This window comes from Vanacampus margaritifer, chromosome 14 (genome assembly GCF_051991255.1).
Source record: "Vanacampus margaritifer isolate UIUO_Vmar chromosome 14, RoL_Vmar_1.0, whole genome shotgun sequence".
Taxonomy (NCBI): Eukaryota; Metazoa; Chordata; class Actinopteri; order Syngnathiformes; family Syngnathidae; genus Vanacampus; species Vanacampus margaritifer.
In genome coordinates, this window is record NC_135445.1 from 12656859 (window position 1) to 12673250 (window position 16392).

General features: G+C 38.9%; 1 protein-coding gene across 2 annotated transcripts in view; it reads left to right on the plus strand.

Moving 5' to 3' along the window:
- arhgap24 (Rho GTPase activating protein 24) overlaps window positions 1-16392 on the plus strand; it is a 56488-nt gene that overhangs the window by 7535 nt on the left and 32561 nt on the right. The window contains exons 2-5 of one of the 2 annotated variants that reach the window (XM_077585449.1): window positions 737-865; window positions 2620-2684; window positions 5511-5646; window positions 12910-13125. In XM_077585449.1, the coding sequence (XP_077441575.1) occupies window positions 12925-13125 (201 nt within the window). In that variant the 5' untranslated portion in view covers window positions 737-865; window positions 2620-2684; window positions 5511-5646; window positions 12910-12924. Of the gene's footprint in view, window positions 1-736; window positions 866-2564; window positions 2685-5510; window positions 5647-12909; window positions 13126-16392 lie in introns of those variants that run through there. The other variant, XM_077585450.1, reaches the window with a different exon arrangement.

Sequence of the window (16392 nt, forward strand, 5' to 3'; positions counted from 1 at the left end):
AACTTTTTTAGTTGACTTCCCCTACTGACAATCTGGCGAAATTGAGCATTTTATTCTCTTTTGGATCAAAGTCAACAAAGATTTGAGTATTGGATGTCGCTAAAAGATTATCTTGCGTGATTGTTATGTGGTGCGAGGTGTGTTATTTTTCTTCCACGTTCTGGTCGGAAAACAGGACAGACAATCGTGTGTCATAAATGTTTAACTTAAATATTTATGATGTATGTAGTCAATACTGATTTTGGCTAAACCACATTTAATTTATAATTTTTTTTAAACCAAGAAACTCTATAAAAAAAAATGCTGATAAACAATCAACATGCATTTTCCACAAAAAATGGAGGGTGGGATTGAGAGCAAAAAAACAACAACAACACGCCCATTAAAAAATATTACATAATATAAAAGCCTATCTATGGTGTTTTGCATTGCATGTTTGTTTTATGTTTAGTTTTACAGTAAGCGTTACTTTAAACACTGATAAACAGCATAAAGCAAGCACTTGCCCTCTTTTGTGAAGAACTGTTCAATAGTCACCAAACTGCTGCTTGTACACCACAGCTACATCTAAGTAAATTAATATTTTCACTTAAACTCAAAACCAAAAATCGTCCACACCACAACTTGTATGCCAAAGAACTCGTAAGTCGGCTCATTTGTGAGTCAAGGTAGCATTGTGTTTCTTCATTTTTGTCCTTTAAGTCAAAGTAAGTAAAGGTGTCAAATATGCTTGCAGGTACATAGAAGCAATGTGGAAGCTTTCGTAACGTTCCCCTCCATTCCCCTGAGAGGCGACGGACCGAGGCCTCGCATCCAAACAAACAAAAGGAGCCTAACAAGGAAGGAAAATAACAGGAAAGCGTTGGTGAGAAATACCCTTTATGTGACTCCCCGAGCACGTCACACTGCCGCCCGTGCTGAAACAAAAGGTGTAAATAACACTGATTTACTGCAAATACATGTCCTGCTATTTACAGTCCGGCTCCGCCTCCGCAGGCTGTTTATACCAGCAGCAAACACTATTATGAGAACATGCGTTTGTTCTCATTAGTGGACCCTTTGGCCTCGTCCTTTGATTTGTCCGGCAAATAAAGTAAAGTAAAATGAGATAAAATAAAGTAAAGATGAGTCAATTCAAGATAACTAGAAGGAAAGGAAATTAGAAATTAGACTGACACAATGTGGGATAAGAAGATTAAATGAAAGTAAAATAAAAAATCTAATTAAAATATAAAACCAATAAAATAATGAAAATAAAGAAAAATCAAGATAGGATAAGATTAGAGAGAATGAAAATAACGAAAATTAGATTTAAAAAAATAACATGACGAGACAATCGAGGATAGATAATATAAAATTAAACAAATAAAAAAAGTAATACATTAAAAAATAAATTACGCAAGACAAAACAAAACGGGAGAAAATAAAATAAAATTGCATAAAATGATGTAAAACAAGATTGTATAAAACGTCATCAAGTATTACTTAACCTAATGAAATAAAATAAAATGTAAAAATTCAAATATTAAATCAAATGGATTGGATTAGGCAAGGTACTTTAAGGTTAAATAAAGGAACTACTGTACAATGAAAGAAAATAAAATGATTCATTAAGACTGCAAGATAAGGTAAGATTTGAGATAAAACACAATTTTCATTTCATTTATTTAGGCATATATTAAAAATACATATAAACACAACAAAACAAATGAAGTTATAAAAAAATAATAGTCATGCCACGGAAACCCCAAAAACCCGCAAGGGGGCTTGACTAGTAGGCTCCCTTTGGTCAGTTTTAAGAGTAGTCAGAGCAAACAAACATAGTAAATTATTTAAATTAAATTAATTAATAAAGCAAGACAAGATATATTATGGAGTTAAAGTAAAATAACGTAAGCCCAGACAAGACAGGATGAAAAAAGAAGAAGTACAAATAATATACTGTAACTGCTAGGATATGGCGATATGCAGGCTATATAATTGCATAAAGGTGTATTCATATATATATTTTTTAATTCTTCCAAATTTTGTATACATTTTCTTTCTCTCCAATAGTGATCTTGAGATTTTGTAGGGCTCAGCCCAAAATACCCCATCATCTATTCTCGGCTCTTAGCAAATTCAGTATACATATTCATTTCACAAGCTTATAAATATTGTGTGTTAAATGTAAAATACAACACTGCTATCTGCTGGACATGGTGAAGCAATGTATCCCCTGCAACTTTGTCCATTATTAATTTGGATGTTTATCAAAACACATCAGAAAGTATTATAGGGAACAATTCATTTGGATTACTCTGAACGTGAAACTACAAATGAAATTATTCATAATTACTATCACTTTCCTAACCCTCCCCCCCCCCTTTTTTTTTTAGCTAGACAACAAACAAGGCATCCTCACTACATTCTTTTTAACTCTGAGAAACTTGAAGGCGTAATGCTAAAAGCCTCCGCATGGGGGCAGTGTTGCACTGAGGAAGAAATCTTTACACTTGTGGACTTTTTTTCTCTGAAATCCCATGAAGTAAAAAAGTGTGTGTGTGTGTGGGGGGGGGGGGGGGGTGGTATGTTTGTGTTTACATATATTTATATATATATATTTTTTTAATTTAATAGGAGCGGCTGAAGTTGCTTCTGTAATGTCAAGTGAGGGGGCGAACTATGATGCATACAAATTCAAGGTAAGTCATTCCAAATAAATAAAAGTCCACAAGCCAATTGAGATATTAAAAAGACTCTTTATTGTCAAATATATCAACAGGAAGTCTTGCCACGGTCATGACACCGCTCCAGTAGACACTTGTTGGACTAAAAATGGAACAGTGTTTTCATTCATAGTGAAATAGCAGGATATTTGAGAAACATGCGATTATTTTTTCAATGTCATAAAAAAGACTGGTCAACTTTGTCCCCACATTCTTTGTTGATTATGTTTATATGGCAAAGTGGCAATGTAAAATAGTAGCCTTTTACAAGAAGCACACAGGCTTTGTGGTGCTACCTCTGAAGGTCGGAATTTGTACCCCCATTCCGCTATCAGTGGGTTTTTTTTCAAAACGGCATCATATACTTGTAGTTATGCTTTTGTTTAAAGGCAGTGATAAGGGGGCTTTATACGCTGGCCAACACCCCGTCTCGGTTACAGAACTGGATACTAATTAAAAGGTAGAAAATTGTCTTGTTTTTGCACTTTGGAGGAGGTCGCAAATACAGTATGTTGCATTCCAATCCTGTCCACTGAGGAAGACCCTCACAGAAGTCACCAGGGGTCCAAACCTTGCACTTAAAGGGCCATGAGAACAGAGGAACCACAGAGACCGTTTTAATTCCCATATCCGCCATCTGTGAAGATTCATCCAGTCTAATCTCATGCGATATCTCAGTGAGGACCCCCGCCACCAATATGCCCGCCCACCCTCACAGCCGGCCTTTGTGGGAGTCACTGAGTGCATCTCCATTTTGTTTACAGCTTCTTATTCACAAGGTCACAAAAAATTCATGTTCCGCATTCCACATCTTGCAAATATATTAAATGTGTTGAGAGATGATGGTGGACATATGCCCCCACCCCCAAACAATCCTCCCTTTCTTCTTGTGACCTTTCACTGGATGCTTCATTAGGTAGATATACACCAGTTAATAAGATCCACATATTAAAATGTCGGTCTTTAAATACTTGTATAGAAACAAACACTTTTAGGCGGACAGAAACAGCTCCCCTCACTTAAACATAGTTCCTTATCACCAAGATGCCACATGATGGCACCAAAGCACTAATTTTGTATTAGACAGGGCTTTAGACACATTAGACAGCAACTAGGCAAGATTTTCACCAACTAATGGAGGACAGGTAAAAATAAAAAAAATTGCGAATGGGGGAATTTGCTTATCACCAAGATGCCACAAGATGGCACCAAATCACTAATTTTGTATTAGACAGGGCTTTAGTGCCATCTTGTGGTATCTCAGAAGACTGTCAAAAACATGATCTAGGCAAGTTTTTCACCAACTAATGGAGGACAGGTAAAAAAATAAATTGTGAATGAGTGAATTTGCGATAGCAAACCGCAAATAGGTTGGGAAACATTGTATTATTGAGGTTGTAGTTTGCTTGAGTAAACAGCTGCACTGTATCATACCGAGAGTTGTTTCCATACTAATTTTGATCCTGAATAGTCACCTGAACATCAAGAATAGGAGTCAGGCCATTGACACTCTGCCCACTGTATGAGACGTAAGACACTGATATCAAGATAAGAAAGCAATGTTCCACCGTAAGTCCAGCATCCTGTGGCTGTACACAAAACGGAAAGAAGAGGGCCATGGACTAGTGAGCATCATGGGCACGATCCAGGAGGAATCAACAGGCCTCTGAGAATACATGCAGTCTTGCAGTCAAGTACAATACAATACAATACAATACATCAAGATGATGGCCCCAGGGACGTCCTGCTTACTTGAATGGCTCATATAACAGAAGCCCAGTGAGGAGAAGGAGCCAGATGGACTGTCATAAAAAGACAAGCCTCTGCATGGTATATACCACAAGTTGAAGAAGTGGCCAACATTCAGAAAACATATCAGTGGCTGGAAAAGACTGGACTGAAAGACAGCACGGAGGCACTAATTATGGAAGAACAGGTCCTAAACACAAGATCAATCAAGAAAATCATACATTCAGTGGCATAACCAGGTAGCAGGAATAGTGTACCGGAACATTTACACAAACAATATGGACTCGAGGTCCCAGAATCAAGATGTCAGACACCATCAAAAGTAGTTCAGAACAACCAGGCCAAGATCCTGTGGGACTTTCAGATTCAGACTGACAAACTGGTGATGGCCAACCATCCTGAGATAGTGGTCGTGGCTAAACATCAGAAGAGAGCAGTCATTATTGAATCTGCACTCTTAAAACTGAACATTTTTATCTTTGTAATGGCAGATTTTTTTTTTGTATGGGATCTCATTAGGATGCAATGGTTGACCTAATGTCTATCAATCAAGCTTCATAACATACTTGAATATGCTGTCATTCTTACTGATTGTCAATATGAAAGGTTTGCATGCGGTTCTATGCCGACAGCTCGCAAGTAAACAAGATGTGCGCTTGTCCTGTTGCTGTGTATTCAGCTGAGCTCACACCTAAGTGTCCATGGAGTTACCTCATAAATGTTTGTCTAGCTGCACGCATATGCTATATTCACTCCCTTAAATACCACAAAAGCTGCGCAGGTTAAAAATAAGATTACCTTAAATCACCCAAAAGCTGCGCATGTACATTATATGATACCTTTAAAAATAGACTTTTCCCTATGGATGCTGACGTCGGGATGACTTACACGAGTGTCAGGCTGCAGCGTAAGCTTGTGTGTGTGTGTGTGTGTGTGTGTGTGTGTTTAGATGCACATGTGTGTGTGGGCTCCTCCTCCTTGAAGAGAGAGAGAGAGACTGTTTCAGCATGCACGCCTTGTGATAGTTGAACTTGTGGCCACATTTCTCCACAGAGTGAGTCGGGGACGGTGAGATTGAACGTCATCTCCCTTTTCTTCCTCCTCCTCCTCGTTGTCTTGTTGTTGACACGGGCTGTCATTCCACACTGGATTTATTCGAGAGAGCAACACCTGGTTGATTATCTGAAGGGTGAGTGATATGCTCTGTTTTTAGTGGAGTGGTTTCAAGAGTGTTTGGTGGTGATGTGGTTCCCTTTTTGTGTGTGGGAATAAAAAAAGGCTGCCTTGCAAAAATAAGTCTTTATTTCATTTTATTGACGGTGAAGTATTCTTGTAACAGTATGTTTATTATTGTGGTTGCAGTTTGCAGTAGTGACAGACTGCACACACCAGAGCTTTTACCAATCTCATGTATAACTGTAATTGGGACCGAAACTTCCCTTATATGAACAGATTTTTTTTTTCAAACTGATATGTATCTATTAGCCACTTGTTGCTAGGCAGAAATCCTTGGGGCATACTTATTTGCGCCCACAGGTCCAATAATTTAAGTTTAATAAAAAAAAATAAATGTTTATACAATCTTTATTTCATTTTGTAATCAGCATTGTATTGATTGTATGTATATATATATATATATATATATATATATATATATATATATATATATATATACGTATATACCAGTGGCTGGAAAAGACTGGACTGAAAGACAGCACGGAGGCACTAATTATGTATATATGTATGTATGTATATATATATATATATATATATATATATATATATACATACAGTATTCTAACAGACATTCACACCTAAAGACAATTTAGAGTCTTCAAGTAGCATGTTTATGGAATGTGGGAGAAAACCCATGCAAGCATGTGGAGAACAGGCAAACACATACAAAGATGGAAACCAGATTACAACCTCAAAATTTTAAGGCAGGTGCTAATTGCTTGTTCATCAAGTTGCATCATTAAATCTATATTAATTAAATCAAATTTTCAAAATGTATTTGTTTTAAACAAGCAATTTATTGGGACATATATATATATATATATATATATATATATATATATATATATGTCCTATGATTGTCTGGCAACCCGACTAATGTGTAACCTGCCTCTCGCCTAAAGTCATTTTGGGGCTTCAGCTCACCCCTAAGCCGTGAGTCCAATGAGGACGAGCACTATAAAAAAAATGGATGGATAGTTTTAATAAGCATTATATATTATTTAAAAACTGTGATGTTTGATTTGTTTTGTATTTGTTATTTCATTCAATAAAGTGACTTTTGACAAGCAGCAAAAAAATCCACCATGGCCCTTCCATGTAGCTTAAATGCACATTTGTAGATATCCACATTGTGTCCAACTGAACATCTTCCAGCGTTTTATTTCTGCATTCCAATGCACCTGTGGATGAAATTGCTTTTTTGTTTGTTGCTGTACCACCACATATTGATACAGCTGTTGTGTTGGAGCTCATTAAGTCTATCTAATATGTTACCCAATGTTGTTATAAACTGCAGTACAACATTATCAGCATGCTTGTCTTTTTTAATCATCTGACCTAGGTGGGCCTGCTGGGAGTTAGTAAAACATGCTTTGCACAATTTCCCCATCAATTAGCACATTCCCACCACTTTTCTGGGTAGCTTTTATTTACATGGTTCATTGCAAGGGTTATAAGGGTCCAATAGTCACTCTTCCACCTGGCATGTTCATGAAAAAGGAAGGCACATGCGATGTGATGAACCTCCAGTGCCCGGAATATATGCTCAGTGCTCGCAAGCTGCGCTGGTGGAAAGTTGTGGGATCAGGTTGCCCATGTCAGCTGCCGTACTCGGCTGTTCCCAGGTCCACGATAGCTGTTTATTGGTTAATGCACGGAAACTGCAGCAAAGTGGGAAGCTGGGATTAGGCAGGCTGCAACATTTGGAACAAGCAACTATTTTTAAACCATATCTGCTCATTGTGTCCGATATAGCTGCCAAACTTGAGTCTTACCTTGCGAGCTACATCCTGGTTTTTGGAAGATGATGTTACAAATGGATGGTTAGCGTATTTTTGATTATTGCAGTCATAGGCTGATACGGGCTGTTCGGTCCCTGTATGACCAATGTCAGAGTAAGTCGAATTTGTTTCCAGTGAGGTTTAGACTCCGCCAAGGTTGCCCTTTGTCACCGATTCTCTTCATAACTTTTATGGACAGAATTTCTAGGCGTAGCCGAGGCGTTGAGGGGGTCCAGTTTGGTGACCTGAACATTGCATCTCTGCATTTTGCAGATGATGTGGTGCTGTTGTTTTCTTCAACTCTCACTGGAGTGGTTCGCAGCCGAGTGTGAAGCGGTTGGGATGAAGATCAGCACCTCCAAATCCGAGACCATGGAAAAGGGTGGAGTGCCCTCTCCGGGTAGGGGATGAGATCCTGCCCCAAGTGGAGAAGTTCAAGTATCTTGTGGTCTTGTTCACGAGTGAGGGTGGGTTGGAGCAGGAGATCGACAGGCGGATCAGTACAGCGTCTGCAGTGATGCAGACTCTGTATCAGTCCGTTGTGGTGAGGTAGGAGCTGAGTCGAAAGGCAGAGCTCTTGATTTACCGGTCGATCTACGTTCCTACCCTCATCTATAGTGACAAGCTGTGGGTCCTGACCGAAAGAACAAGATCCCGGATACAAGCGGCCGAAATGAGTTTCCTCCGCAGAGTGTCCGGGCTCTCGCTTACAGATATGGTGAGAAGCTCAGTCATCCGGGAGGGACTCAGTGTCAAGCCGCTACTCCTCCGCCGCTACTCCTCCGCGCTGAGAGGAATGTTCCGATGCCTCCTGGACGCCTCCCTGGAGAGGTGTTCCGGGCATGTCCCACCGGCGAGAGGCCCTGAGCACGACCTAGGACACGCTGGAGAGACTATGTCTCTCGGCTGGCCTGGGAACACCTTGGGATCCCGTCGGAGGAGCTGATTGAAGTGGCTGGGGGGAGGGAAGTCCGGGCTAGCCTGGGAACGCCTTATAATCCCGTCGGAGGAGCTGGTCGAAGTGGCTGGGGAGAGGGAAGTCTGGGCTTCCCTCCTAAAGCTGCTGACCCCGCACCTCGACCCTGGATAAGCGGTAGATGATGGATGGATGGATGGATGGATGGAGTTATAGGCTTCATGTTTCAGATGTGTCACTGATGTGCCATTTTTGTGTATGTTTGTTGGACCGTTGGTTAGTTGGTTTGAGGGAAATGTAAGGTGTTACCAATGGAATGACAGTGCCATTCCTTTAAGGGATAGCGTACCCAAAACTAGCTAGCTGATTAACAATCTGCAATCAAAACAACTGAGTTACAGTAGCTTGCTACTATCTTCTTTGAGGATGATACAGCCATGAATAAACAGATGGCGCCATTTATATACTGGAGTAGAATACCAAGCTCTCTAACTAAAAAACTGCAATCAATATAATCAATCAATCGATCAATATATAAGCCTTAATTTTTATGCTTGGCAGCGGTAATGGTATTAGTAGTAGTATTTAGGCTTGTTAATAGTGACATTCAGACCATTTGGTAGCTAAGTAGCTACTTCCTGGTTTGAAGCAGCACCATTTTGAATCAGGTAGACTGTTCCATTGGTAGCTTGATGTGTTTGGTTCTGCTATGGACTGTCACTGTACAATAGCGCTCAAGTTGTCATCAACAATAGATAAGATACTGCCTTACTTGAGACTTGGTGTTGATTTGGTCCTAGCTATTCCTGGTTTGAGGATGGTGACATGATGAATGGATTAACCATTAGATTTTTTTGTTGGGCAATTTATAGCTTGTATGGTATCTAGCTAGCAATCTAACTAACTGCACCCAAAACATAACCTACTCTCATTGACATAAATATAATGATGCTCAGTTTTCACTGACAGTGGTCAGAATAGTTATTGCAGTGATTGGGAGTACAGTTACTAACTAACTAACTAACTAACTATTAAGAACTCAAGTACAGTACTTAAAAAAATGTCGCTGATCAGATATGTTGGCTTCATTGTTTATATTTTTTTGTTCACAGAACAAAGGTCACCTTTTTGATTTCCCAACATGGGCCAAAAATCTCTCTCGTTATGCAATTTTAAGGAAGTAAAGCTTATTAATGTGCCCTGACTGCTTTCCAGAAATGTCCAACGTGGCAAATGGCATGGAATAAAAGGAAGAGCGAGTGTCGACAATAGAGAAGAGAGAGTAATGCTTGCATCATAGCCAAATGGCTGCATTGTAGACTATGGAGGGGGACCGCATGTGATTCATCACACAAGCTAACATTTATCCCTTGCAGGATTTGAAACCCTTATGAGTCCTCACATCGCATCGTGTGCTGCTTGCAATCATCTAATGACTCACAGCGTCAGTAATAGTGACTGATCTTGGATCAACTCGATAAATCTGTAATAGGTTCTCCCATTGGACGTTAAATCACGCAAGACTCTAATTGTACTGTATGTGCTGGCCAAGGTGAAGGATCTGTTCTGGGGATATTTGTGCAAATCTTACACGTGAAGTCAGTTCCTCTTTCACATCCGCTAAGAAGCATGGCCTCTTCTCCACGCCAGCAGGAGCAAACTGTTCTATAACCGGGGTTATATTTGTCTTTAACACATGTGGGTCACGGGGGCCCCCACTGAGATAGACTCAAAAGGGGGAGGGGGGATATTTGAAGGGGTTACAGCACTGACAAGCAATGCACGTTCATGTTTCTTGTACAAGTTGTGCTAATAAGTGATCTTGAGCCAAACTATTCTACTTTGGAAAAAAATCTGAGGCCACAGTTAGCATTGTTGTTAAATTAACTTTTTCATACCCGCAGTTTTGATACAAATACACATTTTACAAGGCATTAAAGATGTAGTATTTTTTTAATTTTTTTTTTATTTTTTTTATTTTATTTTTTCTGGAGAGCTGGAGAGTATTGTTCAGTCAGTAATTTTACCGATTTGACATGACATCATTATTGCTCTCTTTTTTTTATATATATATATATATATATATATTTTTTTTTTTAAATATATTTTTTTAATTTTGTATGTGTATGTGCATGTGTGTGCGCGCGTGTGAGTGTGTCGTAAGATGTCGTATTTTGAATGTAAAGGCCTAATATTATGAGAACAAGTTTGAATTTTGTGAGGAAAAAGTTTGAATTTCATGAGGAAAAAAGTTTGAATTTTAAAAGTATAAATTCAAGTATGACGTAATTATATGAGATCAATTTTTTCATTTTGTTTTAAAAAAATTAGCTGGGAATAAAGTCTTTTTTTTGTATAGTCTTTTATGAGAAGTTTACATTTTATTGAGAATAAAATCATTACAGTACATAAAAAAAGTAAAAGTTTTCCTGTGAAAGAGAACTATTCCAAAATATCCATCGAACACAAGCAGCACCTTTGTATGAACCGATACTACCTTGTAGAGCAGCTTGTGTGGGCCTTCTCTTCCTCACACGACGCCATTTTGTAACGTCAAAGGACACATTGCATTTTCTCACCACAACTGAGTATAGACCAGACTCAGGCATCTCTGCCACACACAAACTGACTAACAGTCGTCGTCTCTCACGGAACGAGACGCGACGGAAGGGCTCCCTGGACGAGGCTAAAATGAGTCCAAATTAGCCCCTTTCAAATTGCACCTTCAACACCACAGCCTGGAAAAGGCTTCTTGTATACAACTTTTCCTCCCCACGGCCACTTCCTGTGGTCACTGAAGATTCCACGGTTTCATTTTTGTAGACTTTTCACAAAAGCTTGAACAGTTTCAGCAACAATCTGCATGGTCTCAGCCAGTCCTTGGATTTTCCTCAGCATAACTATTCCCAGAAGGAAAAGACTTGAATCAGCTCGAATCATTTCTGGAACAGTTTCTCTTCGTTGTTAGCTATCTACAAAATGTATTAGGGAGGAAATGCACGACGGGGGTATCTTATTTCATTTATCCTTCATTCATGTTTATAAGATGATCAGTATTTGTATTCCCAATGTCACCTAGGGAAAAAACTGGTGCCCACTTGGCTGCTCAAGACATATCCAATGACTTTATTAAATAATTCAACAGACATATGCATCGCTTCATATTCGGACAGCTATATCTATTACCAGAAAGAAACCTACATCATGGTTTGGAACTATGTGTGACCCTTATTTGCCATTTTACTGGAGCCCTTGGAATTTATGTTCATCCTTGGACGAGACACAAATTGCACACTGCCAAAAAAATATGCTCGAAAAAGGCCAATGAGCTGAGGTTTAATGTTTGAAGACAAATAGCGAGCATTTTATTTTAGTTTATTTTTGTTCTGGAGAGAAGCTTTTCAGTGCCTAGTAAAGGAAGGCCGCGGAAGACACACAGTTACGTTGGTTTCATTTTCACACCTGATATTTTACCGTTAAGCGCTCAAAAACAAAGTATCTCCCAATTTTTTAAATATTATTATTATTATTATTATTGTATTTTTAATTTTTTTTATTTTGTAGGATAATACGAAATAATTATGTTGTTTTTCCAACAATAGGTTTTTGGAGAAACAGGCTTTTAAATGGACAACTGTGGTATGTACACTGTAAAAAAAATACAGTGTTAACTAATATGGGAAAAACAGTATACCCTATATTTATAAAATATATATATATATAAATGTGTGAGTGGTAGCATAGTGGTTAACATGGTTGCTTTTTAATATGTTGTGTATGATCTTTGATTGACATTTCAAAACACAACCAAAAAAAACATCAAGACAAAAAAACTGCAGAAATGTTGTGTGTGTTCTAAACAAAAATGCAGTCCTAACTAACACTAACCACATATTTTGCTTTTGTTGAGGAAAAAAACTTTATTAATGCAATCATCTTAAACATGAAGATATTTAATTTGGTTTCAGATAAAAAAACAAAAACAAAACAAACGCAAGTAGTTTCCTCATTTCTTCAGATAAACAGAAAACAGAGTTACATGCTTTTCATTTACTCCATATGTGGGATGCTACCAACATTCATGAGGTGGAAAAAAGGTCACACTTTAGATCTGGCAATCACTGTCGCAACACTCACCGCACTTTTATTATTATTTTATTTGTTTGCCGTTTTATTTTCTCCACTTGTGCCACTGCAATTTGGAAGCACTGCTGGGCTGCTGCATCTGGTCGTCATCTGGACCTGTGGCTTGTTTGGACTCTCACCAAGCCCAGCTCAGCCCGAGTCACGGAGGTTTTAATGCCGATGTCAGCAGACTTTAAGCAGAAGTCACTCAGCAAATGTAAAGCTTTAAACAAGGAAACAATGTGTTCATGGGTTTACATTGAGTGTGGGAGATTCTGAGCTTTGACTTTCTTACACTTGAATCTCATCTGGATGAAAAGTTTGTAGTTTGTGTCAGGAATCCCCAACCTTGTACACGGGTGTATGTCATATATTTATTTTGTATTCTTGGCAGGTTTGAGTTGCCGTGATGGACGAGCAGTCCCACGGCAGTCTCCAGCATGGCGGGTTGCAGGCCGGGGCGGAGGTCCAACAGGGGAAGCAGGGTGTCATCAGGTGCGGTTGGCTCAGAAAGCAAGGTGGTTTTGTCAAGACGTGGCACAGCCGCTGGTTTGTTCTACGAGGGGACCAGCTCTTCTATTACAAGGACGAGGACGAGAGCAAATCCCTGGTAAGGATGGAAACTCTAATAATCACGCCACCTGACAAATAATATGAATACGCTCGTGTTTTAGTTCAGGGGTCAGCAACCATTCCTGTTAAAAGAGCCATTTTAGGCCAAATAATCAAAAATCTGTCTGGAGCCGCAAAACACTTGATGATTGTGATGAAAAAATGGACCAATCCTCAACTTGGGTCGATTTGACCCAACTCTGAGTCAAGAAATGGGTCTCTCAGCGTAAAACAACTCATAAGTAATGGTCAGATCCTTTACTTGGGTCAAAAACTTGGGTCATTTTGTATAAAACAACACAGAAAATTGGGTCGAATTGACCCATAAAGTGTATCGGTCTATTTTTGATCCATTATTGGATTACTTTTGACCCAACTGTTTTTAATGGAGCATCAAACTCCTAAAGATTCATTTTCTTCTACTTTTTTTTTGGTTGTAATTTTTTCATATTTCATTTTTCATCCATTTTTAGACTTTTCTGCCTTTTTGTCAAATTTCTAGACATTTTGGGCAATTTTACGAACATAATAGTGATTTTCCGCTTCCCCATTCCATTTATCGATTAAAAAAAATCTTTCTAAAAAAATTCTGCCTTTTTGGCTATCAATTTTCTGACAATTTTGGCAATTTTGTGGATATTTTGTAGTAATTTTCTGGATTTTTTTCCTTACCTTTTGACATTTTATGGTCACTTATTGGACATTTTAAGGTATTTAAGAAAAAAAAAATTCATCTACCTTTCATCTCTTTTTCTGACAATTTAAGATTTTGGACTCTGACATTTTTTGAATGTTAATGTATTCATTTTTTTAAGTTAATCATTAATTCATTTAAAGAATGTTTTTATCCCAAAAATCAAAATAATAATAATAAAAAATATATATATATTAATTTCTACAAAAAAAATTTTTAATCCCAAGGCAGCCACAGGACGGGGACTAAAGAGCCACATCTGGCTCCAGAGCCGCAGGTTGCAGACCCCTGTTTTAGTTCTTGTGTCATCTTTGCCCTTACATATTTTATCAAGTATATTGAGTGTTTAAGATGCACACCACTCCTGCCAACACATATTGTGAGTCAGGCCGTTGTTTTGACACCCATGTCGTTGGGTCTGCAAATAGCTCTATGAAGTAGAAACAAAATGCATTTGTTAAAACTTATATTCACAAGAAAGGTCCTTAGCGTATTTTTAAAATCAAGTTTAGCTGCCAAATAATAAAACATTTTGTGGTAGCTCTTGTCTCAGACTCCCATTCAGACGATCGTTTGAGAATCAGTGCATATGTGAGCCTAGAGCTCCGTGACTCATGCAGACAACAACGAGGCAATCTCTTTAGTGACTGTAACCAGGCAGCCGCTAGCAGCGAGCATGTGAAGACTTAACAAAGACGCAGACAGACACACTTTTGGTTCTCATGACAAAGCAACATATGGAGAGACATGGATTTATAATTATTTACACGTGTTTGGTTAAACAACACTCTTGCAAACGATGCTCTGGAAGGGAGAGTTAGCAAGCGGTACGCACTTGTGCAACTACTTTATCTGAGTTGTTTATTTTTACTTCCTCTCTCAGAATATATTTAATATGAAATAATTTTTTTTAATGATTTATTTGAACAAGGGTGTGTAGACTTTTTATATTCAATGTACCTATAAATACAATGCTCAGTTTTGATTGACAAAGGTAGAATACTATCAAAGTGAAGTGATTTTGTTACTGAACTGTTGCTGTAGCTTTTACATAACACGTATGGAGTCATTACCTTAAGTTAAACAATGACTAACAGACTACGCACCGACGGAATCACCAGTAGGATTTAGGCGTTCGACAATAAAGAATGGCGAGAAGCCATTGTCGCTTCAAGGGGTCGTGTTGTAGCCAGCCAAACCTCTCTGAGCAACGTGTGGAATCCCAAGAATGGCAGCCTGATGGAAGCGCGAGGTCACAAGCATGCGTAGGGTAACGGCACGTGTGGGTTTAGCGTCGACATGCCATCTGCCTGCCCTCACTCGTCCACTGAGTTGCGCGTCACTCGCACTCCAATTTCATCGTACGCAGGCCATAAACAATGGTGGCATTCATTAGCCGTTGTGATTATTGCGTGTAAATTTCATTTTAGTGTGTCTGTGCCAGTGAATTACAGTATTGTTCAGAAATGCGCTCCAAGTTATTATGTATTTGGAGTGAAAAGACAACACAGCAAGGCCTCATACGGCAAAAATCTTCTGTCCGACCTTGACATTTCGCTATGCTAAATGCAGCTCTGTTTTCAGTTGTAATGCACAATGAAATGTTAACACTGCTGAACACAACATGGTCCTATTAGTACAACCACAGCGTGTAATAGATGGCCGGTTGCCACCTGATGCATCATCACATCGCAGTTGGCAGCAGGAGTGCGCAGACTAAAAGCACTAGTCCATCTTATTTCCGCATTATTCTTCGCACGTAGCCCAAATACAGACGTAACGGTCTGCGTGTCCAACAACCGATGAATGGAAAAGTCCATCAAGCTTCCTTCATGGTCTGTTTTGTAAATCACATTTAATTTCCATTACCTTAAGTAGGAACAGCCCAGGAATGTGCTCAAGTGACTTTCACAGAGCTCCGAGTGCCCTTTGAACAGGTTGTTTTCTTTTGAATTGTAACCTTATATGCATGGATAACTGTTGTGTTCCTTAATTGCCTATCATGGATTTTCCTGTTTCTTCTGGAACTGTCCAATCAGCATTTTGTCTAAACCTTGGTTCTTCTATGTCAGCCAATTAACAACACCTACTTTGCAGCCAATCAGCATTAGCTAATCAACTTCTTTTGTAACTAAAAATCTTCTTGCTTCTAATGTGTCCCCTAAATCTTGTTGCCTACCAGACATCCTCTACGACAACCAATCAGCTCCTGGCCTACTTTCCCACTTTTGTGTCTCACCTTTCCTGGTCCTTTTGCTAACACCCAATCAGCTAACACCCTGCTTCTTTTTTTTTGTCGACCAACCATCTCCTTGCCTGTTTCAAGTCAAACATGCGCTGTTAGAATAGTTAACGAGAGATTTTCATCCTTTCTTCAGATGTTGATGCATCTAAGAAGGAAGCGTAGGGAATTCTACCGTACTTGCTGCATGCTAATTCTAAAGGGAAGAACTTTTTTTTATATATATTTCAAAGTAACAATGGGTGACGAAAAAATCAACATCACCATGCTTGAGCAAGCATCACATCTTCTCCAAGGTCACCTGTGTCTAAACTTTTGTTGTCCTGCGT